The sequence below is a fragment of the Tyto alba genome, unplaced genomic scaffold, assembly GCF_018691265.1.
Source record: "Tyto alba isolate M040663 unplaced genomic scaffold, T.alba_DEE_v4.0 Super-Scaffold_21, whole genome shotgun sequence".
Taxonomy (NCBI): domain Eukaryota; kingdom Metazoa; phylum Chordata; class Aves; order Strigiformes; family Tytonidae; genus Tyto; species Tyto alba.
In genome coordinates, this window is record NW_024881295.1 from 21,089,854 (window position 1) to 21,116,041 (window position 26,188).

The following is a 26,188-nucleotide window of genomic DNA, read 5'->3' on the forward strand; positions in this document are numbered from 1 at the left end:
CCAACTCCGGGGGGGGGGGGGGGGGGGGGGTCTGCGGGCGGGAGCGAAGGGTGGCAAAGCAAAACATAAGCGAAGCAGAGCACAACGCAGCGTCTCGGCGGAGGTATATCCGCACCTCCGCGCTACCCCCGCCCCGCGGGTGGGCCCGCCGAGGCTACGGGGGCACCCCCGCCTCCCCGCGGCACCGGACGGCGCCAACGCGCTGGCGGCGGGGGAAGGCGAGCCGCGAAAGTGAGTCCCAAAAGATGGCGTCGCCTCAGGGAGGTGACCTCCCCCCCAGCCGTACCGCTCCTCTCGGAGCGGGGGATGAAGGCGACGCCGGCTGCTTGTTTTTAAGGAAGGGGCCAAAGAAATAACCCCCACACGCCACCCCCCCGACACCCCCTCCGGGGGCCCAGCCCACAGCGCCCCGTTGCTCAGCAACGCCGGGGAGGCGGCGGCCCGGCTGTGGGGGGGGCAGGCCCGGCCTCCCGGGGTGCGGGGGGGGGGGGGGGGCAGTGGGGGTGTCTTTCCTGACACGCTGCCGGAGCAAGAGTGAGGAAAAATCGTCCAGCTTCTTCGGGTGAACGAGTGGCGCCAGGTCCCTGCTGTGTGCCTTCCGGGAGGCTCGTGAAAGAAGCGCTCAAAGAGTGATGGAGAAAGTAGCCAGGCAGTCGGGGGGGGGCCCTTCAAGCGATCAGAGTCCCCCCTGCTGCTTCTGACAAGGTATGCCGCTAGTGTAAGATTAGTGCATGCTAATTAGTTCCTCCCGAATCTTTATTGGATGACACTTCACAAAGTGGAACTGGGGAAAAGTTCCTGTGGCCCTCTGGAAGGGTAACCTCGTTTTGCCTGGCGGCTCATTACGCCTGAGCGTTGATTACACCTAAGCTTCGTCTGCGGACGAGGATTTAAAATAGGTTTGGCAGCTCTGTGACAGGCTACACCCGACACCCTGAGCTGGCATATCCACCCTCCTAACTGTACGTTATTTGTACCTTAAATCTCTGCTTGTGAGGAAAGAGCACTTCACATACAGCCCCTGAGCAGAAAGCCTCGTCGCCAACGCTTGGGGTCAAATTCAGGTGTACCTCGCTCTAACTCCATTTACTTTTGCAGGGAAAGGCTCGCCCTGTTAAGTGACTTCATTGAACTTTACAGGCCAGCACTTGAAAAAAAGGTGTTTCTGACAGGTGAAGGTGAACATCCCAAAGGAAAGAACAAATGCCTTGCTTTGATTTTACTTTTTCTTTGCTATGAGACTGTACAGCTTTGTCTGCAGCCCGTGTATCCTGATTCACAGACCGGTGGTGTTTTACTCTCAGGCAGGGGTGGTCAAATACCGTATTTTAAATAAATAACAGTATCTTCTAAATCTGTTGACATCCCAAACAGCTGACTTCCTCAGCTGAAACAGCATAGGTTTTCCATGTCTACCCTGTGGACGTCCTTGTAGTTAAGAGATTTTAAGTTCTGTGTTCTACCGAGTCTTGTAACAGCCCTAATGCATTTTCAGCAACAGCTTACAGGGAGTAGTGTCAAACTGTTCACCCACTGTTTTTACTTAACGCACAATTAATGAAACATGAGTTTTATCTTTTCCCGTAAAAGCTGAACGCTTTAACATAAGGTTCATAGTTTTGTTGTCTGTTCCACCTCCCAACTCTTTTGCATTTTGTCTTTCTCCCTTCTCATAGTCCCTGGCATATTGTTCGCTGTGTCGTCGTTCTCCAACATTTCCCGTTTTCCATCCTGCTCAGGCCAGATGGCTCCACTGCTGGCTTCAACCCGCAAAGGCGACTTTGGCTTCCTAGTCTCGATCCTCACCTTCTGCATTCTTCCTGGACTTCAGCTCCTTCCCTTGACCTTTCAGCTCCCGCGTGCTGGGGGGGTTTGGAGAGCCGCGCAAGAAGCGGGGTGCGAGGGGAGGCAGCTCACACGTGCCCGCCAGCAGCCCGGGCACGGGGGGCACTGGCTGGGAGGAAGGCAGCAGGGCTGGTGTGGCTGCATTGCTCGCGGGGATGGGGGAGGCAGCTCCGGAATCCCCCCCCACCTTGCCTCCTTTCTGCTGCCTGCCTCCAAGCTGCGCCTCGTCCGGAGAAATCCGCGTGTTTTCCAGATTCAAAGCTCTTTACTAAAATCAATTGAAGGAAGGTGAGAAAGGGAAACTGTTCTGATGTAAGAATCACACGCGTAGTGGTTCCTTCACAGTAGAATAAAGTGATGATAGGATCTGAGGCGGGCCAAAATGGAGATCTACTATAGCTTCGTGCATACCTGAAATGACACATTGTCCTTTGGAGAACGCATCTCCTCATGACTGAAGAAACAGTGATGCACCCTCCAACACATCTAGCAGCTGAACAGAAGGCAGGTGAAGCACAAAGGGGGTTTTATCATATAGGTCTTACAATTTATCTTTTTATATTTCTTCTTTCCAAGCTTGTTTTCTTCAAATCAAAACCATTTGTGATGACCTTACAGTTAGACAACATAGCACCACAAGATACGATGGAAGAACTAAAGAGAAAAGTAACATACTGCAAAGTAGATTTCAATTTTATAAATAATGCTCCTGTTTAAGGATTTCAGTGTTCAAAAATCATGCTCATCTTCTGCTTCCACCTCCTCCTTCCCCCCTCCAGGTAAGCTCCATGTCCATCTCCCACGTCCAGTGTTGTCAGGCAGCTAATAAAGATCCCTGTGGCTCTCTGCTGCCAAGATGTCCAGTAACACGGTGAGTTCAAAACCTGTAAAGGGATCGCAGAAAATGCAGAGAAGATAAAAGCTGGGAACCACAGTCAGTTGTTGCAGGGTGGGGTGGGTGTCCCGTCCCATGGGGATTTCCTTTCTTTTCATTGCAGCAAGTTGCAGAGGTTCTGTTGCCAAGGTCTTTGTTACCTGTATTTGTCTTCCACAGCTTCCCTGTTTGTGCATGGAACCCAGGTTCCCTTTGTAGGCCCTTGATATCCTCACCAACAAGGAGCTTCATTGATTCATTCCCAGAGGCTTCCAGTTTCATGAGGGGGGCTCGTGTGTTGGCAAGGAGAGAAGCTGACGGCTATTACTACCTGGGCCACCTAGCCCAAGAGGTGAAGGTAGCTATCTATTGGGAACTGTGCTGTAAGAGGATCTGTGTGTCTTCTGGCTGTTCTTCCCATGCCTCACCAGTCCCGTGCCCTTGCTGTGGGGTGGCTCTCCTGTGATACAGTGCACTTCAGAACTACCCTTGTCTCCCCACGTCCTATTTTCATCTGTTCTCTGATGATGACCGGGTGTTTACTGTGAGGGAGTCCTGCAAGCGAAAGCAGCCTGGAAATCCATCCATTTTAGTAGTCATAATAAGTTGTTATTCAGAGACAATCAAACAAAACTGGTCCCTTATCCTTATTGTCTGCTTCTGCCCAGTCTAGCAGCAAAGTCAATTAGCTAAACAGCGTAATAGTAACCCAAAATGTTTGCCTCCGGGGAGCACCCCCTCCTGACCCAGCTGAGAGCTTTCCTCATTCTTCTCCACCTCTGTGTCTGAGATTTGTGAGACAATTTTGGATGCCAGACAGGAAACCACCCCCTGCAGGCTTTCTTTTAAAACCCAGTTCATTTCACAGCTTGCAGGTTAGTTAAATAAACAGTGATGCTAGGTGAGAATGGCTGTAAGCTCCAGTGGGGGGTGGAACAGATGGTGACAGGTAAAGGCATGAGCCAGGTTATTTTTAATAGGAGCTAACAGCATTATTTGTGTAAGTGCATGCATAGGTCTGCAGAAGAGGCTGAAATTTCAGTAACAGATCTGCCCCACACCCGTTGCTGAAAGCTTAAAGCATTGAAATTTATGACAGTTCTGACATTTTACCGGTTTGTTATCCTTTTGATTACTATGTCATGAACTGCACCATACACAGCAGTTTCTTTTGGCTACTCCTTTTCCGATGGGAGGTTTTCCTGGTAAAGTTCTGCCTTAGCATACTAATTGTGTTCTTATTAAAATCTAAGTATGAAATGAAAGGAAGAGAAAGGCCATCAGCCCCCTAAGCCCCAGCTCTTTAATTACTTTTAAAGTCCAGTATGGACACAGTACGGTGGAAAACCTGGTAGAAGAGGAAAGCTACTTTCCCCAATCACGTTCCGCTTCCTGGGATTTCTGCCACTTCCCTCTTAGCACTTACCTTTGGCCATTAATTGGACCCAGATGTCTGCCTTGCAAACCACCTGTTTTACTCTTGTAGGGCTCCAGGGAACATTTTTTGATTGAGTTTGACAAAAGTCGCGCTCTGAAAGGCAAGGTGCAGCTTGGCGTGCAGGAAACGCCTCTCTATGACATTCTCCACTACGAAGATGCCAGGCAACAGCCTCTTGCTCCAGGCGACAGGGTCTTGGCACCATGGGAGGCTCAAGCTGAACGTTTTGGCCCGGGCACGGTGCTAAAGGTTATGGAGAGCGAGGAGGCACGTTTAGGTATGAAGTACTGGCTTTCCTAACAGAGCTGGGCTCGCCAGGGTTGCTGGTGACTGTACAGAAAAGAGAACAGTCCCACTCATGGAGAATTCACCACCTGCTGCTTGGGTTTGCTTCATCATCTTATTTTGTTGTTGTTGTTGTTGGCACTAAGCAGCCTGTTCTTTTTCAGCGCCAGAAATAACGCAGCTCCCAAAACTGGCCTTTGCTTTGTTCTGTGAGTGGAAGCTTCCTAAAAAAAAAAAAAAAGGAGGGGGTCGGGGGACACATCCTCCCAAAACAAGGAGAAAAATGTTCCTGGCCCTCGTGGGTATTCACCTGATTATCTGTTAGTCTAGTTTCCAGCTCTTGCAAGGGTAAAATCCTGGCTTGCTGTGATGAGTGAGAATTTTGCTATCTGCTGTCTCTTCATAGGAAGTTCAAAAGAGGGTGAAATTTTAAACCTATAAAGAAAGAGTCATGCAAGTTGTTATGAAATTGTCTAAAACACAAGCTGTTACTTTTACCTCTTGCTTTCTAAGAGATAAATCACGCAGGTTGACATGTTTCTAATACATTCTTTGTTTTTGTTTTTGTTTTAAATATGCACAGCCCAAACCAGAAGGAGAGTGCTTGTGAATTTCTGGAACGGGCAGACGAAGGAGGTGTCTTCTGACCAAGCTCTGCGGATTCCTCTGCCCTTAAGTGAACGCATCATCCTAGAAGTGCAGATGCCTTTAGCAGCCAGGCAGATGGTGGTAGATTCGAGCTTGGATTACCCATATGTTGTGGCCCCGGGTTATAGAGCCTCAGGCCAGAGCAGACAGGGTCACTCGGACCTGGACCACTGGCCGAGGGGTCTGTGCTCGACTCAGCCGTGCGCGAAGTGCAGCTGTAGCTGTACCTCGCTTCCCCACTGCTGCCTTGCAGCCTGGGAACCTACGCAGCCTACGGGGTGCAAAGTGCAGCAGGAAGGTGCCTTCGTCCCGGGAACAAGCTTGACTAAAGAAGAGCTCAGCAAGAAAATAGAAGAACAGCTGTCTGAAGTAAGGATTTCATTTTCAGAAAGCGTTTCCGGAGAGGAAGAGAAGAAGGAAGAGAAGAGATTGAAGACAGAAAGTGTTCCAAAAGGTGTTCAGTGCTGTTTGGAAGAGGACCATGAGGTTATAGAACCGAAGAAGGTAAAAAGTGCGTCACTCTGGCTCTTTGGTTAACGTATGGTCTGCTAGTTGTATAATGTCTGCTTTGTTACCTCAAGTTTTCTGCTCTTAGTACCAAAAAATTACTCGAGGTGTTAGGCCTGGCCCTTATGTACGCCTGCTAAAGAATGGATACACTTTGCTCTGCACTGTCTTCCTGACCCTTTGACCAGAGGAAGACCTAGGAGTTGTCACTGTCACTGCCTGGAGCAGACTCCTAGAACCTCTTCCACATATGCAGAAATAAGTGTCTTATAGCCCAGTTTCGCTACATCCTGCCTCTGTGGAAAGGAGGTAAAGGCAGGAAAAATTGTCAGACAGAAGACTTTGCACCAGATAAGGATTACAGTAAGGGTTGTTCCCTACTAAGGCAGTGTATAACATAATCCTGTTAAGGTATTTCTCCACCCTGTTGGAGGCGTCACCTCTCCTAATCAAAGACCAGAAGAGACTTTTGTGACCCTCAGCAGTCGATTTGGTGGTCGCGAACAGGGCCCCGGATGAGGATCAGTAGGGGGGAGGTTAATGTGCACCAGCTACTGCCAAAGCTTTTCTCCACTGCTCTGCAAGGCTCAGAATCCTGACTTCTGGCACGTGCCAGAAACACGACTGTCTTTCAGCCAGAGCCCCTCTGGCCTGATCCCTTTTGTACCAGTTTGGACCCCTCCAGGCAGAAGTACTGCCAGTTTTTAGGTCATTTGAAGATGTAGAGAAACCCATCAAGGGATCAGAAATTACTCTGCTTAAGAGTTCTTTCTTTAGTTCTTTTCGTTAGTAAAGAACTCGCCCAGAGTTTTTGTATTTTTCCTCAAACTTCAGTTGCAACTTAAAATCTTACACTGTAAGTTCATGACCCTGACCTATTCTTCTCCTTATCGGGTCTGGACTATGATTGTATTTCTTGTTATTTCTAGAGTCCTCAGGAGGAGATGGCTCATGCTATGGTTGATCCTGCTGTCAACACAGACAGCTGGGTAACAGAGGCAGCCCACGAGGAAGAAGCAGACAGCAGACAGCAGGATGCTGAAACTGAGGCTCATGTTAAACACGAATACGGTATTGAAATTGTAGCTGTTTTATCCAAACATAAGACTTGCCACATAACATTAGCACAGCCAGCCATCCTGCCTAAGATCTGTTGCCATAGTTCTTGATGTTTCAGAAGAAAATGCCATAATGCCGTGCTGTGCACCCAGACACCATAATGTGGTATCATTATATGTAGGTATTAATGGCAGTATGGCTTTAGAAGTGGTTCATCTTCTCAATGTGAAAATATTTTCAGGTGGAAGTTGGGTTTTTTTTTTTTTGCTTTTACAGCTACTGCAGTCGCAGCTTTGGGGTTTTCTGAACCTTTATCGTAATGCTCGCTATAAATATTATTTATTATAAAATTTCCTTACGTTAAAAAACAAATCTGTAACATTAACGATGGCTGCCTGTAGCAAAACGATTTCACCAGGACTGTCCTGCAGAACACTCCTTCTCTTATCTGTGCTGAAAATGATTGCTTTATAATGTCATTGAGTCAACTTTTTTTCCCTTATCATCCAAAAGGGGCTGGATCATGATTCTAATCAAATTGTTGCTGTTCTCATTTAAGCTAGTTTTGTGACAATTGCAGGCATTTAAGTGTGGATTCGGAAAGCCAAAAGCTTTCTCTAAGTGTTACTGCTTTGCTTTGTGCCGCTGCTGGTAGAGGAGAATGAAAAGTCAAACAGGAGTGCACGTTTCCTGCCAGCTGGTGTTCCAGCATCACTCCACGCAACAACTGCCACTCAGGTTCACGCTGCCTTTAGCAGAAAGGTGCAAGCAAAATTCTGCTCATGTTCTCAGTTACCCAAAAGCTGTGTTAGCACAGTGTTGTGCCCAGGCTAATTTCTCCTCTCTCTCAGCAGGCTGTATAGCTCAGGCTTTGCCCTCTCAAGAAATTTATCATTTTCGCTCGTCTCAGAGCACTGGCAGAAACAGCTCATGTCTGTCTGTGAAATACCATGTAAACAGCCCCTTAGCCTGAGCAGATGTAAGTGCAGTCAGTGATAGTGTGTTATGAGGCAAAACTTCTGCCTGACTACAGTGGCATGCTTTTTTTTTTTGAAAGCTGGGACCTGTTTTGTGGAGACCAAAAAACGTCCCACTTCTTCAGAGGAAAATGTTTGTATTAAGTTATAAAAGTCCTGCTTGAATATATTTCATATGAAAATACTTTTTTTTTTTTTTTTTTAATTTGCTTTCTTTTTATAAGTTGTCTATAACCTTTTATGTCTCTGCCCTCATTTATCTGAAAGGTCTTTTTAAGTCCAGAGTGGCAGAAGCTCCAATCCAGCATTCCAAAAGGAGCCCTTCCCTGGGAACCAGTGCTTTGGTTCCTTTCAGGCACCAAAGCTTATTTGACCGAGTGAATCAATCACTGGAGAAAGACAGCCTGACCATCAAATCAGCTCTACGTGTACAGAGATCACACAGTACCTCCAATGTGCAGGCTAGGAGATCCACAAATCTCAATCTTCTAAAAGACAAAAGTATTACAGTAAGTGTTTGGTCCAAACTCGATTTAGCTATTAGGATGAAGCCGTTTGTCTATGTCATGTGAGCTCATACTCGCCTTTAATCTCTTTCTCAAAGGTTTTTACTGCAACAAAAATTATGCCTATGCAGAATAATGGCTGTGCATAAATAGAAACATAAGGTTTCCACTTGGGCATCAGTGCTGTGCAGGAACATGGCACTTCTGGTATTTTCACTCAGCACCCTTGATAGAGTTTTTTATTTTAGATTAATCTTTTCTAAATAAACTTCTCAGCCAGCTCTACTAGACAGCAACAAAATTATTCCTCTTTTACAGATACTGAAAGAAAAAAAGAGGGAAGTCTAGGTAGCCAGCTGAATCCCATAGCAGGGGGCACATATCACAGCTGGGGTGGAACTTCCAAGTCTCTTAACCCTCAGGCCAGTCCTTCACCTGGTGTAAAACACCATTTGTTCACCTCCCACCTATGAAGCACCTGTGATTCTTTCTTTGATCTCTCCCTCTGTATGTCCTTAAACACAAACCACCCACGAGGTACAGTTTTCGCACCGAACACTGGACAGCAGCGGGGTTTGCTGTCCCTAGGAAGCCATACGGATCAACATGCTGAGAGAAATCAGTCAAAATGCTACAGAAGACTGGCAGGGACTTCATCTGAAGGTCCTGTAGTGTTTTCCAGCTTGTGGTATTAGAGATGTCCTCGGGAAAGAGCTGGAAGGAGACATTCTGTTAGCAGAGGAAGAGCTAGTGGCAGGAACACGCTAACTGCAGCTGGGACTAGGAGGAGGGAGAATGCATTTGAGAGAGCAGAATATTTTGTGGAAACTCTGTTCCAGCCTCAAACAGCCCTAGCGATGTAAACTGGAATGCATGTCTCAGTTTTGGTGAGGTTTCCTTGCTCCTTCCCTCATATGGGACACCGTAAGGAGTGCAAAATAAATAAATATTGCACTGTGTCTGTGAAGAGAAGCCCTGAAGTAGCCTCCTTCATCCCTCTGCACAGCACAGTGCATTTAAAAATGCAAATTAGGAGCACTGCCCAGCATTGAAATGCAGCTACTACAGAAGAAAACACAAAGACTCTTGACTGTGGGTAGAAATCTCAAACGACAAGAACTGAAGAGTTAGTACACCTGCACAGAACTCCAGGAAGATTTTGAGTTTGGCCAGACGGAGGCAGATATTTCTAATAAAATCTGGTAAGGAATCTGTAATACGATTTGTGGTCAGAACTTCTATTTTCCATCCAGTCCAGAAGCTGACACAAAGACTGGACAGTTTTAAGCACTGGCTCAACACTGCAGCAACGAGAAGAGTACAGCCTACTGACCTATAAAGAACTTTTAAAATATTTGGATCTTCAGGCATCCCTTTGTTGGTTAAGACTAATCTTTTGTACAGGTTTTAGCATCCTACTCAGTGTTTTCACAGATGGGAAGCAACACTATGGTATTCATGAGCCAGGGTGGCTTCCAGATCTGAGGGTTGACATTAGATGACTGAACTGTTCTGGTTTTGCAGGTCTACAGTTTGCATTAGAAAAAATCAGTATGATCAGATTAAGGGTTCAGTTTGGGTTTGGTTTTGTTTTGTTTTGTTTTGTTTTTTTTTCTCTTAGAAATCAATCCTTACTGGTGCATCTCAGGAGAGATGGAATGAGATGGACTTCAACGGAGCCAAGATTGAGCACAAAAGGTGGCAAGAGGAACAGAGGCAGCTGAAGAGGGAGCAGCAGCAAGAGGCAGATGGCATCCGACGCCAGCTGCGCAGGGAGAACCAGAGGTATTACCTAGGAGCTAACTAGTGTCACAGAAAATGTTGAAAGGCTGGTAATATCTCCTGCCTGGTGCGCTCATTCAGTCCCTGAGCATCACGTGTTGTGCCTCACACTAGTAGTCTCCACAGAGTGGTCGTGGTGGTTTGCTAATTGATGCCTGAGGTATGGTCAGGTGGGGACACAGGGACCCACAGCCTTCAGCAATCCCTCCAAGGGCAAAGTCCCTTCAGTCTCATCCTCGGACCCAAAGTCCTTTTGCCTCCCAAACCTCTGTTCCCTGGCCCCACAGCCCACTTAAGCTTAGCAGGTCTTTGCCCCCATGACCCACCTCCTTCCATCTCTTCTCTTGTTCCTGTGGCTCCACCACCAATACACACAGGCGCCAGTCCTACAGCCCTGTCTGCACAGTCAGTCCATCCATTTCCTTGGTTCCTGGACTTCAGGGCCAAGAACATACCCCTGCACCTGGTGAAGCAGTCAGGTGAACAGGTGACTGTAGTTAACTGACATCAGGCACCAGCCCAGTTGGGGGTTTTGCCACCTCTGTTTAGCACACAGGCTTAACTCATAAACTAACAAAGTCTTGGAATATTAACTGAGCACAGATTGCTAGGATATCTGCTTTGTGTCTTAGACACTGTCTTTTATTGCTCTTTCTTTCTGAGAAATTTGAGAAATTTTGTTTTGGAAACAGGCAGCCATTGCATCAGAGAACATTGCAAGGGCTGGAGAAACAGCTGGAGCACAAAGACCAAGCTTTGCAGCACATGGCACTGCTCCAGGCTGCTGGGGCAGAGAGGAGCAGGAAGGGATCCTCCTTGCCAGAGGAGGGGAAGAAGGCAAGTCAGAGGCTGCGGTTTGTAAAGACACAGCATTTGCAGAGAGAGTTGTTGCAGGCAGAACGCAACGAAAGACACTTTGAACAAGAGAAAGAAAAGCTGGTAAGGGCAATTTCAGAAATGTTTTTCCTGTACTACTGTGTTTCCAGCAGTGGCACCATTCAGAGTACTTGTCTTTCACCTGTTTCATATCCAGTATAATTTAGAGATACATAAATGAAGGGTGACATTGACACGTATAAAGATAAACGATGGGAAATTAAATTCTCCCTCTCTGTAGTAGAAAGAGCCTTTCTGCATGAAAGGAATGAATTTCCATAGATTATACCCATTTCTGACTTCTGCCGGTGATAGCTGTGGATGAAATTCAGCATGAAAGCTGGCTGTGCAATTGTAAATGTCTTTATTTTTATGTAGGATTTTCTCAGGAGCAGAATGCAGTCCCGGCAGGAAATGTTGGAACAAGAATCACGGGACCAGAACAGGCAACAAAACCAGCACCGGGCTGCCAGAGGGAGAGTGTTCCAGAGCAGAGACCGCTCACACCAAAAAATGGAAAAAGAAGGCCAAAAACTCGGTGACCTCCAGCAGTACCTCAGAGAACAGAATCTTTTGATGCTCCGGGCATCCCTGCTAGCGTAGGAAGCTGCAGAGTGGCTAAGCAGGCCCTTGAGCAGTTCACAGACCTGCTCTGTATCCTGTAGGCGTGAGTCACTGAGTGCTTGAGTGCAGTTGTGACAAGTGGAATGATGAGTCCTGGAGACATCTTCAATCTCCTTCTCATCGCAACCAGGCTGCATTTTCACTGCTCCATCCTTTACGTACCTTTCTTTCTGGAGTTACTGCTCCAGAGAGCCCACCTCTGTCGAACTGTTCTTCTGTGACCCTGCTACCAAGAGCTACCTCGGTGTTTCATATCTATTGAATAACATTTAATATCACAGCCACAGTGCTGAGTTTTTGCTCCCAAGGCATCTGAAGGGGGCAGCTCTTTCCCTAGGACTCACTCCAAGGAGTCAGCTCTCACAGTGCTGGGTGTTGTAGTCTGAGGCTGGTGAAAGTGTCATAGGGCAACCCAGAGCGGAGCAACAGAGGACCTAGGAGTTAGTTACAGAAGTGACTGGAAGGGCACAAGATCCAGAGCCTGGCAGAGGGGCGTCAGCTTGTAGCTGCTTGCAAGATGCAAATGAAAGCAAGCAGCTAGTTAAGTGAGGGCATGGGCCATACACTAAAGGAGGAGGCGAAGAACAAGAATGAAGGTCAGGAGAAATGCCCTGGGAAGGAGTGCCTCAAGTAAAGTGGTGCAAGCCCAGGCACAGGTTTATGTCCTGCTGATACAAGCCTGCAGGGAAGTAAAATACGGGCCTGAAAAGGCTTCTGCTGCTGAATACTGGGAACCTTCTGCCCTGCTGTGTTTCTTCCAGAGCAGCACCAGAAGAGTGTATTTCTTTAGGGTCAAGTACCACATAAAATAGGACGTGTACTTATGTTAGGCTGTCACATGGCTTACTTGATACGTTAACGTTACATTAAATAGGGGGAAAGAGAGCTGAATACCAGCTGGATGTTAAAAAACCCCCAAACCTGCAGCACTGAAAATGTACACGCTAAAATAACAATGTAAATTATCCACTGCATTTCCATTATTGACAACTGACTCTTCCAAGTCAGTCAAGATCCACAGGGAAGAAGTCCCCATATATACGAGACAGTTGTGCTACTTCCTGCCAAAACTGCTGTAGGGGACAGAGCAGGGACCCAGTGACACGAGAGGTGCTTCAGAAAACCTGGTAAGACAACTTGGAACCCTCCAGCTTGCGCTGCAGGTAAGTGTAGCTTTTCTGCTGTCAGAGCGTACGTACTGCTCGGAATACCCAGGCCACTCCCCTGGAGGAGGAATGACTGAGAGAAGCCCAAAATGCAAAAAGGAAGATTTTTGATTTTGGTGACAAGTCGCCCTTTCTAGGCACTGTGATGAGAAAAACATCTGTTCTGTGAACTACCTGTCTTCGGAGAAGCACCAAACCCAACAGTGGGCTTGGGGGCTCTGTTTTGCCTACAATGACGCTTGCAGGCTGGCAGTCTCTAAAACCAGGCAATCTTCCCATCAGAAAGATACTCGGATATCTTTGCAGGTAGGGCGCCTGGTCGGAATAACCAGACTTTTTGTTCACCACGAATAAACGAGGGGAATGCTACCAAGGCAAATGAATCGATAAACTGACAGTTAACAAATGGTGTATGAATCCAAGGGAGCCAGCAGCGCTGTAGGAAAAAGAGTTCCCTGTTCAGGCTGTCGGGTAAAACGTGGTTACCACCTGGAGTCCGCAATGCAACTTGCTCACGACTGTCCAGGTGCGTTTCTGACTTTCCTTAGTGAAGCACGGGGCATCAGCCACACCTGGGGACAAGCTACCAGCCTCTCCCCTTCCCTGAAAGGGCACAGCAAGGCACTTCAAGAGACAATTTTCTGCAACGGGAAAGGAGAGAAGGTTGAATGCATTGTCCTTGGATGAGTGAAGGTGCCTTCATTCACACAGAGGAGGAGGAGGTTATGCTTGTCACATCTTCACCAGAGGCACAAAATACAGCTGCTGTGTCACAGAGGATGCTATTATCAGCTTTGAGTAGCTGGAAACGTAGCTGCTGTTCTCATGTGGGGATTTAGGAAAGGAGAATGGACACGGCCCAATTTATTTGCTGGAGCAGTCAGAGCTATATTTAAGGATGTCCTTATTTTACACAAAATTATGTTAAAATATATATAATACTTGCAATACCTTAAGTAACACCTAAAACCAAACTAGATACAAAATTTAAAAGTTGTTGCCTGACATTCTGGGTCCACTTAGAAATACTTTACACGTTTTCTGGCACATCACTCAGCAAAAAGCCTAAGTAAAGTATTACAGAAATTCACCCTTTTTACAGGAACACAGCACCAGTGACAAGAGCAGTTTCTAAAAACCAATCTAAAAATTAAGAAAACTTTTAGAAGGGAGCCTCTTTGAAATTCTGCCAAATCTTTCGAATGGCCAGCAGTTTCTTAGCAATAAATCGCAGGCTGTGTTCCTCCAGAGATAACTGAGAGGCTGTCTTCAGCTTTCCCCAAAGAGGCAGTTAAACTTAAGTCTCCCATCCAGATGTTTACAAACTATTCTAAGCTAAATAATTCAATTTAAAAATTACAAACTATTCTAATAGCTAAAAGTGGTATTCTTAACTTTAGGATCCATAATATACATGAACCTTCCTGAGATTTTTGATTAAAAAAAAAAAAAAAAAAACACAAACCAGGGAAGGGAAGGAAAGATGACCCTACATATAAGGGGAAGGCTTTGCCATTTTGTTTGTTTAAATTCAGGTCTGAGAAAATTCTAACTTGCTGCCTATATGGAAACTACATGTGGAACACAGTTTTTTCATTTCAGACATGAAATTCTATTTTTTGGGTTAAGCTCTGTTTAGCCTCTGGAAAAGTTGGCTGAAACTTGCTCAGCAAATTGTGCCCAAGACCTACCTAACTGCTGGACTCAGCCCAGGCCTTGGAGGGCTGTGCCTGCCGCCCCCTCTGCCCCCCCAGCTCGATGGAAACGGGAGGGAGCAGGCACAGTCCTGAGGGAGAGCTAGCGCAGGCAGCCCGGGGAGATTCTTCTTTAATGTAAAGTTTTGAGGCTTGCTTGCTTTTCTTCTTTTTTGAGTTCTTTTACACAAAATCACCTGCTTAGGTAGAACAGTGTACCTAGTTATAAGTCTAACTAGACTCAGAGAAACAAGCCTAAAACTTAATAGACTCTAACTGCTGCTTTCATCCTTCAGCATTTGGAAATGGATATGTAATGATTAAAGGAAAGTACATGAAATATTGAGCAGAGTGTAAACTTATGTTTCAGACTTCAGTCATATATCATTAATCATTATTTTATAGTCGCCATAAACCAGGAGATTGTCTGCTTATGTACTTTCTCTTCATTGCTTAACCATCTGAAAACAGACCACTGCAGCCACCCTGTGCTGCTGCAGTTTCACATACAGTATATCTGGGAATATATCTAGTATTACAGTTTTTCCAGTCATTCATAGACTGTGTTTCTCACTATTAAAATACAGCCATAAAATAATTTTAATACTACTAATAAAATAACTGGTGGTAAAAGCCATGTATGATCTAGCTCTTCTGCTGGCTTCATTTAATTTTAAACATTCACAATCTATTTTCTATCCATTAGGAAAATGCTTTGACTCCTCGTTCTGCAAACTCCTGGAAACAAAACTCAAGCACTTGCATATTAGTTAAGGATTTGAGTTGACTAGCATGAGACTAGGGAGTGGGGTGGAAGGTGGTAGGAAGGAAGTACACAGAACAAAACCTTTTTTTTTTTAATGTTCAAAAGAAACTAAGACCAGTACAAATATTCCCCAAAGTTGTTTTTATTATGGAATTAGATTTTATGCTTAGGCAAATATTTTCTTTTGCTGTTTATAATCCAAACTTCTATAGTATTGTGCTAGAATATGGAAGTTTGAAAAATCAGATTGACTTGTCTGTTTTTATCATCCAAAATGACTAACAGACCACTCCATGCAGGACATCAGGACACTTCTACAATAAAAATAGAAGTTAAAAGTACAAAAGGGTTTATTGGTTTTTTTTTTTCAGCCTGAATGAGTTGCTCAGGTAGTGTCAGGACATCATTTCTCATACCACAGCGACAGGTAAGTCAGTAAATTAACTTTAAATATTTAACCTGGTATATTTCAAAACAGGCTTGATCAATGAATGTCTTTAAAAAGACTTTTAGATAAGTCAGACTTCTTTTCTTATTAGGCTGCAGTGGTCTCGTGCACCTAAACTACATGGTATGTCAGTTTAAAAGCTACCAGAGCACATTAGCTTATAGAATTGTGTAATGAGTCCAAACTCTCCAACTGTGCAAAGTCCTCCTGGTTTCTGGAACAGCCCTTCTAACCATCCCATGCCTGGTGCTTGGCTGAAACGACTGATGGCAACATTAATGGAGAGTGACCACTGCATGGCATTTCCCCGAGATACACGTGACTTCTCACCTTCAGCTTCTTTCTCTGTCAGCTCAGACGGCACAGGTAACCCTGCACGGTGAGAGGGCAGCAGCCACGAGAGTCTATTTGAGGACAGAAGCTGCAGTTTTGATGAGCAGTGGTTTAGCTGCCTCTAGGATGTCCAGTTCAGGGTCCAGTGAACGACCAAGGCCTTCCAGAACCATGATGGCAAAGATAATGGAAGCAAAATTGCTCTCGAGCTTCACCTAGAACCACAAGCAACTGAATGAATGCAGTGGACTTTTTTTTTTTTTTTTGAGCCCATTCCACAGAGGTACCAGCTCTAGCTAAGCCGAGGGGGAAGGGAAGAGGCTGGCGAGAACATACTTCTGAAACTATACTGCAACTCCATCACTTGGAGTTTCAGAACACAATGAAATCCAACAGCAGGCCCCAAAATGAGACAACAGTTTCAGAGAAAATGCCCTGAAGGAACCCAAATGTTTGTTTTTCAGTTCCAAGGAGGAGGATGGGATTTTTCTTCCACACCGGCATAGCAGGAGCTTAGGAGAGCTCACCATTGCCACCGTAGTTATAAGCTGCAGTAGTATCCAACATACCCGAATGCATGCACTTGTGTAAGGGGGGAGCTCACCTTCTGAACGGCCATAACAGACCCCACACATCAGAGAGGAAACCATCCTCTGCTCTGCCTGTGAGCAGACTACTCCCCAATTCCCAGCCAGGCACCAGGATGCTTTCAAGGCCTACCAGGGCGTTAAGAATTCATGGAGTTGGGAGGACTTGTTTTGCCTAAATTATATTTAACGTTATTAGAAACCAGCTTAATGAGGCTTTAATGATTAAAACCTCTAAGGAATGTTTAGGGGGACCATTGGCAGGCTGGGCAGCTCTGTGGCTGACAACCTTCTCATCTCCTCTAGTTAAGGCCACCATAGCTCTGTTGATTTCCAAAGTTGTTTGCAACTGTGGAAACTTGTACCCCAAATAATATCAGTTACAAGAAGGAATCTCTGATCTGTGAGCAACTCCTCACTTTTGAGGCCTCTAACAAACCAGTAAAATGGCTAGTGCTGTTACATAGCCACATATCAAGAAAAAGATCCAGGGAGTAAAGCATGCAGTGATATAAAAGTGGAACGTATATTAGATTTAATTTTCTGCTTCTAAGGGATTATTAAAAAAAAAAAAAAATAGGAAAAACTGTGTGTTACAGCAGCATTCCTTTTAGTAAGTAATATATACCGTTAAATGCAGTATTAAGACAAAGCCCAACAAAACAGAAATTGGTCTTGGTAGGACGTATATCAAGCCCTGAGAAACAGTATGCCTGCAGCACCTCGATGCATTCCTGCAGTTCCTTTCAGAAGTTAGTCCCCCTCCTTGTCAGCCCTTCATGTTCCCAGTAGTTCTCCCTCCCCAGATGAACTTTCAGCTATTGAAGGCAGACAGTGACAGGACCTCACCTTATGGGTCATCAGTAGTTTGAAGACATTCGAGAGGAGATTTGCCACCTGAAGCTGGAATACAAAAGAAGTTAATAACTGATCAAAAAAACCTGTGGTCGAGAAGTCTGAGCCACATGAGTGACAGGCAGGATTCTTCTAAGTGTTTGTTAGAATTTGGTTCTGGCATTGGGAGAAGATTACTGCGCTAACAACAGCCAACAACAGGGTATGATCCCACCCCACCCAGGATAAGGAGTTCAGCTGTGACCCACTGTTCTGCTTACTTGCCAGCCCAGGAAGGCCAAGCATGTCTGACCTCACAGCAGGACACAACATGCACTGATTTGCTCAATGCCACCATACTACACTCTCTGAAGTGCCCAGGCCGGCCTTAGCTAACAGGATGCAAGCTGTAACATCATGCTTAGAAACTCCACACAGGAACTATAGATGCTAGAGATTTGAAAAAAAAAAAAAAAAAAACAAAAAAAAAAAAAACACACAACCAAAAAAACCCCAAAACACAAACAAACAAAAAAAACCCCACAACCACACACAAGTGGGTTTTTTTGATTAAAAGAAGATAAGGATTTATGGATTTTTGCTGCACCCGAGAGACTACAAGCACCCAGTACTGGTTGGCAGTGCTGGTAAGATCAGAGCTGGCCTTTCCACATGGATCTCTGAAAGCCAAGTTGCACCGAATTACAGGCGAGTGGGGGTGGGACACTTTGTGCACTTGCCTTTCCTAGGGCAATGGTGTTCCCCCGGACCTTGGTCACTAGTTCCGCCATCTCAGCTTTGAATCGCTCGATATCCTGGCACTGGTTAGCACGGGCGTGATGAAGGATCAGTTCTGCCACTCTCTCCCCCTGTGAAACAAGTTGAAAAAGAGAATCAGAACTTGATCACCGGTGCCAGCAGGCCTACAGGGAGCTTCACATCATCGTCCCTGGAGGAGGCATACTGCAGGGAGAACGCCCAGGGCCATGCCTTCCCCTTCCAGCAAGGGACCTAACAGATCAACAGAAGCAGGTGCAGGAAGAGCACAACTGGTTGAAAAGTCTTAGCTGGTGTCTGGCAAAACCCTGCTTGTTTTTCTCGCAGGCTTTGTATGGTAGAACACAACAAAGATCTCTCGTTCAGGCAGGAGAAATTTCAAGGGGAAAAAGTAAAACCCACAGGACCGGCATTTTCTTCTTAACAGAGGAGATAATGGTGTATATATTAACCTCCCTTACGGGCTAAGTCCAACCTTCCATTTGCAAACTGCAGAGAAAGATCGAGCTGATTCTATACCAGCAGATGCTTGGTGAGAAAGGGGGGGGAGCCATATTCAAACTGCACTTGTGAGAGGTTTTATAGCTCTTCTTGGAAGACGCGTCTGACAACAACACAGAGAGCCAGACACCCCAGGTTTGGCAATGAGACTTGGTGTAGAAGTTTTTCACCTGTAGATCGTGAATTACACCCAGCCTGAGCCATGCCTCCATGCATTTGGCAATCAAGTGTTTGCAGTTTTTGCTTAGTAGCTGAGAAGTAAGTCTGGCAGCACAGGATGGGCCTGAATACACGGTTTAGCACTGACACATTGGTGTGCTTTGGCAGATTAAACAAACCAAGTTAAAACATGTCCCTCTTGAGATACGCTGGTGAGCCACCCAACCTACAGCTGAGAAACAGCAACACACAATTATAAGCGCAGATGCTCGTTCTCAAAATGAGCAGGAGACATCAGCACTGGATTCTCTAGTCCATTTGAGAGTATATTTTAAGTCAGGGGAAGGAGGATAAAGTCCTTCCTCTTATACAGATAAGCCTGGCTGAGGCCAGGCCCTTCCACCCCCACCTGTTTTGGTTCCTCTTCTCTATGGAGGCTGACACAACAGCAGAAGGCAGGATGGCATAAGGGCTTTCCAGCAGTAAGGCTGCAGAAGGGAATACGCATGGAAGACCATGACGTTAATCCATTCCCTCCTCTTCTCTAAAACCTGGCAGATTCCACCAAGAGTCTCAAGCACAAGTGGCTCCCAGGCAGTCCTAACTTGCACCAGAAGCACTCCTAATCGGGGAGTGGCAGTCAGTGCTCCCCATTTCCTGGGCCACTGAAATCGCCCCGCTCTGCCAGCTTCCTCGCTGCAGCTGAACATCTTATCCCTGTGTCTCATGTAGCTTCCACACTGGCAAGCCTCCTCTCCCCTCTTCGCGAGGTTTGTAAGGGGAAATAGAAAGCAATCCTCGTGGTCAGACTCTCCAGCTGCCTCCCTTCCCCAGCCCCGTGAGAGAGGCCTCACCTGGCCCTGGACCACAGCCGTGAAAACCGCCCGGAAGTTCTGCATGTCGGCGCTCGGCAGCTCTGCCACGATCCCCGCGTCCAGCAGCACCAGGCAGAGCTGCCTGAGGGGCGGCTGCACTTCCACCACCAGCGTGTCACACAGGTCCACCACGGCCGTCTGCTCCTTGCAACTGGTGCCGACGTGGGCCACGCCTTGAACCAGGATGTTCCCAGGGTGCAGGTCGGCGTGGACGAAGTTGTCAACAAAGACCTAGAGGGCAGGCAAGTCTCAGAGCAGCTCGGTCCAACTAAACCTGCCCACGCCAAAACTCCGAAGCAAACAGCAGAGGTTTGTTTCAGGTCTCTTCGCTGTCGTTACTAATGTGCATCACCCTAGGCAGCAACACAGCAAATGGCTTCTGCTGGAGGCCAGCTGTGCTGGGATGGCAAAGGGCGCTACTCGCTCCAGGGGAGTTGGCAGAGCTGTGGGAAGCAATCCTGTGTGTTTGCTAGAGGTCAGGCAGGGCAGCCACGAGTCCCATCAGCAACAGCAGTGCTCTTTGGCAATTAACCCTCAACTGGGGGCACGCCGGTGGGCTCCGGCCAAGGGTAATGCTGTAAGGATAGGCCATTTGTTATTCAGTAGCACGGGTTCTAGCAAATGGTTAAGCAGGTCTAGTCTGGGACATCAACCTGCATTACAACTGTATTGAAAAGTAAGGAAAACAAGTTAAGAGGAGAGAAAGCAAAGGTATGTAGCACTTCTCTGCCTCTGCTAGCAGCTAGCACCAGAAAGGACGAGCAAGAGGGCAAGCACAAGACAGTACTTCCCCACTAACCCTCCTGGCCACCTGGGACTGCAGGACTTCCTGCCCCAAGGAGGTTAGCTCTATTTCATGGATTTCTCCTAGAAATTTGTCCAATTCCCATGTAAATAATTAAGAATTGTGTGGAAAAAAAGAGATGGGGGGGATGGGCATTGCCTGAAAAAATGACCTCTGATAATTTTATGTCCTTCTCATTGGTCTGTTTTGAGAAACCACACACAATAGATCCACATTCACTCTCATAACTGCATATATGTCATAAGCTGCTCATTTCTCTGCTTGCCAGAGTTAAGAGTCCAAATTATTTCACCATTCCAGTATGGCAGCCATTCCACACCAGTAATCATCCTGGCTGCCTTCCTCTGCACCTCTTCTATTACAGCCCTTGAAATGGAGGGTCCTGGACAGCGAGGGACTAGAACTGTACAGAGTATTCAAGAAACAGGTTTTGGTTTTTGTTTGCTTGTTTTTTGTTTTACTTACAGCCATAATGTTGCTTCTTAGCTCTCTAATTCCTTCCTACTCCTAAAATTTGGGATTTTTGCTTTGCTCCTAACCACTGAATCCAACTTTAGCGTAAAACTATTCTAGTTTGACCATTGCTTTTCTGAGTGGTAAAAGCTATTTCAGTCTGTCGTACTACACGGAGTCAGAACTGCAGGCCTCGCCATCCGCCCAGCATGATGGTGCAGTTATCAGCTGAATTTCATCTGACACTGCCCACGCACTCAGTACCTTGAGGTTCTTTTGCAACTCTTCCCTGCCAGTTCTCATGGTTCCTCATGAGACAATTGTGTCACCCTCTCAACACTCCTTTCCAGGTCATTTGTGATTATTTCAGCCACAGAAGGACTAAATAGTGAGAAGCTGAATCATAAGCTGAATCTGGCCAGGTTTGTTTTCCTTACTCCATATTTAATTATTCCTTACAAAAAATGCAGTTTTGGAGGAGGATTCAATAAATGAATAAACTAGCTAGCTGTTTTCCCTGCAAGTTGCATCCATATTCACTGCAAAGAGCATGATCTTTGCTAATTACATTGCACTTTATAGTACTTGGGCAGTATGTGAATATTCATTAAATAGATCAGTAGGTTTCCTGATCGAGTTGCAAAGGATGACCCCACTGCGTGCAAGCAGATCCACTGCAGAAGGGTGAAGAAGCTTCATGTCAAACTCTACAGGAGCGGCGTATCTAGCCCAAGCTTTACTCAGACCTTGTGTTACACTGAACGTGAAGTACAGACCCTCCCTCTGCCAGCTCAGGAGCTGCACAGTGCCCGTGCAGCCCAAGTCCTGGGTTACCAGGAGATACCTGGCATCCACAGGCTGCCTCTCCATGGGGAAAAGAGGAGGAGACGTGGGAAGCAAACGGGTTCTCTCCGTAGCCATATTGTCTCATTACCCCAACTGAATAGCTTCTGCAGGAAAGCAACTTCCACTTCCAGCCTCAGCCAAGCGCCTACCATCTTTAGAAGCATGTCCATGCCCATCTTTGCAATTCTCTGCCTCAGCTCTGTGGCAATCTCCGCATGCAGGTAGTGCGAAATAGGCTCGCTCTCCTGAAAAAGATGGAGCTGGAGTCAAACACACCCCGTGTCCCACCTTCAACCACACCTTTACCTAGGTGCCCAGAATTGAGGGAAGGTGGCAAGAATACCTTAGAAAAGACCTGCTCAGTAGAGGCTGTACCTACTGTGATGGAGAACATGAGAGAAGCAAGGGTTTGTTCTTTGGAAAAGGAGTGACACAGCCTGGGGTAGAAATATTCTTGCCAGGCTCACATGCACAAAAACTAAGGCTGAGTAGCTTTTGTTTGCGACTCAAACATCCACGAGGGAAGTGAGGCACCAGAAAGGGTCAGATAGTTGAGCTCCTTGCTTTGACCCACCACAGCGGAGAGCTGAAGCGTGGTGTTGGTTTGCAGAGCACAGGCAAGCACACGGTGGCTGGGCACACTGCTGGTCTGCTTGGTTTCAGGCCAAGCGTTCGCTTCTGTACAGAGTTGTCTGCCACCTGTCTTCTGGGATGCACTGTTTACAGAGTGGAGGAGATACTCAGGAAGGACAGCGATCTCTTGAAGCAAAAAAGAGAAAAGTAACCTTCTGCCTCTGATTGATTGCTCCTTCTCAAAAAACACTTCTTTGGCATGTTCTCCTAAGGGCTTTCTCATTGCTACCACTGTTCCCAGACCCTTCAGTTCTTACCTCAAATGTTTCCACTAGAACATCTGTCGTTACCAAAGGCTGAAGGGGAATTGGAAACTTCACAAAATCGACATCTACGAAATTTTGTCGGAAGCGCTCCAGATTTTTGGCTTCGTAGCGCAAGTCAATCTCAAGGGAGAAAAAGAAAAAGTAGGTTGGGAATTAGATGCAACTTGATCTTCAGGGTCCTGTATGAGGATATGACTGTATGGTGCAATACTCAATACCAACAAAACTAGTCAGAAAGCCGGAAAGAAAACAAAATAGAGGGATGCTTCTTACATGCTTAAAGCTTTCCTGATGGAAGAGTAGAGTAACAGACTGGGTAATGGCTGGCCCACAACCCAGCACCTTTGAAATACAGGTGACTTACTACAGGCATGGGATCTCCAAAAGGACCAGGACTGCATTACTTTCAAGGCTAGGACAGATCCTGAACCAAAGTTTACCATCCAAAGGCAGGCAGACAGGGTAGAACCACTGCAGCCTTAGCTTCACTTTCCAGATAGGCAGCGATAGGAAAAAATTTAACCTAACACATGGAAATTAATCCACTGTGCAAAGTCCTGGCCCCAGCTCTTCAGTGGTCCAGTGCCGTGACACAAGGGCATCTCTGCTGCTCAAGGAGGCAGGATAACCCACCTCCCTCATCTGGCAATGGGAAATATCCCAGGAATACTTCTTGTTCTTTCAAAGAGAAACGAAGTTACAAGACTGTCAGATGCTCTCCTAATCCTCAATCTTCAGAGGATAGACCAAAAGCTCTGCTGAACTAAACTGGTACTAATGACCTCAAGTCACATCTGAATACAGTCAACAGTTTACAACATGGATTTACTGTGCAATTTTTTTTGGCAATAGTAGAAAAGAATTAAGGCTTTTGAAAACTTAGACTTCAGACCTAGACACAAAAATGAAATTAGCAGATAATGGTTCATTTTAATAGAAACATAGGCCTAATTAAGACTGTGGTGAAATCTCTGTAAATGTGGTAGCAAGGATGTTTCAGGACTGTGTCTTTACAAGACATCAATGAATCAGGACGTTTTCAGATCTACTTGCAAAGCTTAACTTTACCAATAGTATGATGTCTGATGACAATACAATAGAGAACATACTATTAATTTATATAGAAGTGTACTAGTTATGACAATATATATACCTCAGTGCTAACAAACCTGACCAATGAGCACAGATTGCAAACATATGCGTAGGACTGAAGAGTAAAAACACACGTCCGAGCACTTGTTTGGAGAGATTCTTTTCCTAAGAGAGGTCTCTCACCAGTGTTTGTCTTTCACAATGCTGCAAAAAGGACTGAGACTCTGGTTAGCTAGTTGTTCAGGCTGTTCACTAGGAAACATACTCAAAGCCTAAAAAAGATTTTTAAGTCTAATGAAGATTGATCAATTTTTTCATTGGTTTGCTTTTTCACTCCTTGAGCATATAAGCTTTCTTACAGTGACATTATGTGACCAATTAGAATAAAGAACAAGCAAGCCTTCATCTAACCCTTTAAAAAAGTAGCAGTGTGGAAAGAGAGCCAGCCAGTAGCAAGATGAAAGACAGTTTTGTTTCAGTACGTGGGGACCATGGCATGGCACGCACCTGCTGAATCATAAGCTTCTCAAACTCCTCCACGATCTCTGTCAAACTGAGCCACTTGAATCCAGGAAGAAGTCCAATGATGTGGCTACCCATCTTCATGAGAAACAGATCCATCTGGACTTGGTGGACCAGCCCAGGGTGCAGGACCTACACAAGAACGAACAGTGGCAAGAGCAACTCTCCAAACATTCCACTTCAATCAGCTCAAATGACACACTGCAAACAGGCAGAACCCAGCCTCTTCGACTGGGAGCTAAGAAGGCTTCCCCATCTAGTCCTCGGAAGAATTCACATTTTGCCATGGATTAAGTTGTAAAAAAAAAAAACAAAAAAAACATTTCAGAATTGTCAAATGGAATGTATCAGTGCTGGAGACTACAATCTCACCTAGTGCCATTTTCCACTACTTTCACACTCCTACTCTCTCCCTGCCATGTAGTACTGACTAGTATTTACAGCAGCCCAAACGTAAGGTTTCTTTAAATAAACTTTGCTGGAAAGAACTTATCTGTTCCAGATTTCTTCATGTGAGCAGAGAAGGGGTCCCATTATCTGGAAGGTGAAGCCAAGCTTAATATTAATTCTTTTAATGTAAACTGGACCCTTGTAGACATTTCTGGTACCTGCCTGCCACCTCAAACGGTGCCATAGGCAGTATGTGTACTCGAGCTCTCCAGGCTGGGAAGAGCTGGGGCCACCGCGAGTCTGGATTGCAGCTGGCTGGAACCAAAGCACTGAGGAAAGACACCAGGACGAGCATCACTACTGTACCTGCCCCTAGCCAGTTACTCATCTCCATGGGAATTAAAATCCGATTGGCCTTGTCCAGCACGCTCCATTTTCACACACCTACCAGTCGGATGACTTACTTTTATGGCTACAGGCACGAGATGTCTGGCTGATGAAGGATTTGCGTTCAGGAGTGATTTGGCCATCTGCTCCAACAGGGACGTCCCGCTCACAGGGCTTCCCTGGGAGCAGTCTGCTGGGCTCAGCTCCTCCCCGCTCCTCTCGCCCCGCGTCTCCTCGCTCTTCCTCCTCCTCAGCCACCTGAATAGGCCTCTAAAGCCCGACACTTCCCACGCGGACCTTAATTCCGAGCGTCGCGCTAGCTCCTCGGCCTGGGAGCCGGCGATAGCCGTGAGGTCAGCGTAGGCTTTATACACCTGGGCGACGCAGCCCGAGCCGACCGGCTCCCGGCTTTGGAACTTGAGGATGCCCGTCCAGTCCTCGCCGAAGGCCTTCCTTAGGAGCTTATCGGTGTGGCCCCACGGGTGTGGGCTCACCTCGACGTGCAGCTTGGCAAACTCGTTGCAGAAGGCCTCGGAGAAGAGGTCCCTCCGGGTGCTGGCCCACTGGCCCAGCTTGACACAGGTGGGGCCGGCGGCCTCGGCCGCCCTCCGCAGCAGCCGCAGCCACAGCCCGCCCAGCCCGGGCCACAGGCGGCTCAGCGGGTAGAGCAGCAGCAGGGGCCCGAAGCGCAGCAGCAGCCCGCAGGCCCGCAAACCCAAGCGGAGCGCCAAACCCAAACGCCGCAGCAGCCCCCGGGGCGGCCGCTCCGGGCCGAGCTCTCCCGCCCACACCGGCGGCCGCTGTCCCGGCCTTTCCTTCCAGCCGGTCCCGCCAGCGGGCGGCACCACCAAGGCCACCGCGACCCAGCGCCCGGCACGCAGCCCGCCGCGCCCCGCGGCCGCCCAACCGGGCAGCGCTCCCCTCGCCCCACCGGGCCGCCCCAGGAGGGGCCGCGGGAGCGGCAGCAGCCGCACGGCGCCGCCCGCCACCATCGCCCGCCCCAGGCCGTTAACGGCCGTTAACGGCTTCCCGGTGGCGGGGGGGGGGGAGAGGGTGTCGGGGCCAGCCAATCAGCGCCGGCGGGTGGTGGCGGCCCCGCCCCTTAAAGGGCCAGGAGCGATGGCCGCGGAGCAACGGGAGGTGATTTCTTCCCGCCTTCGCGGTGGCACCTGTGAGGGGAAGGGCTGCCCTGAGCTGCGGCCTCCCGAGGGGCAGCGTCCCCTCTGGTTCATG

At 47.1% G+C, this 26,188-nt stretch overlaps 2 protein-coding genes across 9 annotated transcripts; one reads left to right on the forward strand and one right to left on the reverse strand.

The window, feature by feature from the left end:
• The first annotated feature begins 21 nt into the window (after positions 1-21).
• On the forward strand, positions 22-15,388 carry LOC116962318 (trichohyalin-like). Of its 8 annotated transcripts, XM_042795314.1 has the most exons (11): positions 22-705; positions 1,677-2,353; positions 2,625-2,716; positions 2,900-3,077; positions 4,206-4,434; positions 5,026-5,594; positions 6,527-6,668; positions 7,901-8,142; positions 9,761-9,924; positions 10,614-10,860; positions 11,176-15,388. In XM_042795314.1, exons 3-11 carry the CDS (start codon positions 2,634-2,636, stop codon positions 11,398-11,400), a joined length of 2,079 nt encoding a protein of 692 aa, XP_042651248.1. In that variant the 5' UTR covers positions 22-705; positions 1,677-2,353; positions 2,625-2,633; the 3' UTR covers positions 11,401-15,388. The 8 variants fall into 8 exon arrangements, with proteins under 8 accessions (XP_042651248.1, XP_032851578.2, XP_032851571.2 ...); XM_032995687.2 differs by lacking the exon at positions 1,677-2,353 and having other exon boundaries at positions 2,422-2,716; XM_032995680.2 differs by lacking the exon at positions 1,677-2,353.
• ADCK2 (aarF domain containing kinase 2) lies at positions 15,174-25,994 on the reverse strand. The gene is made up of 8 exons (XM_032996164.2): positions 25,033-25,994; positions 24,164-24,310; positions 22,556-22,684; positions 21,815-21,910; positions 19,541-19,792; positions 17,990-18,118; positions 17,265-17,318; positions 15,174-16,043 (listed from the first exon to the last, which is right to left on the reverse strand). Exons 1-8 carry the CDS (start codon positions 25,945-25,947, stop codon positions 15,900-15,902), a joined length of 1,866 nt encoding a protein of 621 aa, XP_032852055.2. The 5' UTR covers positions 25,948-25,994; the 3' UTR covers positions 15,174-15,899.
• Between the last annotated feature and the right edge of the window lie 194 nt (positions 25,995-26,188).

Bases quoted from the DNA above. Each gene is read 5' to 3' on its own strand.
- ADCK2 (XM_032996164.2), bottom strand. From the start codon at position 25,947: ATGGTGGCGGGCGGCGCCGTGCGGCTGCTGCCGCTCCCGCGGCCCCTC. The intron at 24,311-25,032 runs GTAAGTCATCCG...GTTCTTGTGTAG, and splicing joins TCGTGCCTGTAGCCATAAAA to GTCCTGCACCCTGGGCTGGT. The intron at 17,319-17,989 runs GCAAGTGCACAA...TTTGTATTCCAG, and splicing joins ACACCATTGCCCTAGGAAAG to CTTCAGGTGGCAAATCTCCT.
- LOC116962318 (XM_042795314.1), top strand. From the start codon at position 2,634: ATGTCCATCTCCCACGTCCAGTGTTGTCAGGCAGCTAATAAAGATCCC. The intron at 2,717-2,899 runs GTGAGTTCAAAA...TGTCTTCCACAG, and splicing joins CCAAGATGTCCAGTAACACG to CTTCCCTGTTTGTGCATGGA. The intron at 4,435-5,025 runs GTATGAAGTACT...AAATATGCACAG, and splicing joins GAGCGAGGAGGCACGTTTAG to CCCAAACCAGAAGGAGAGTG.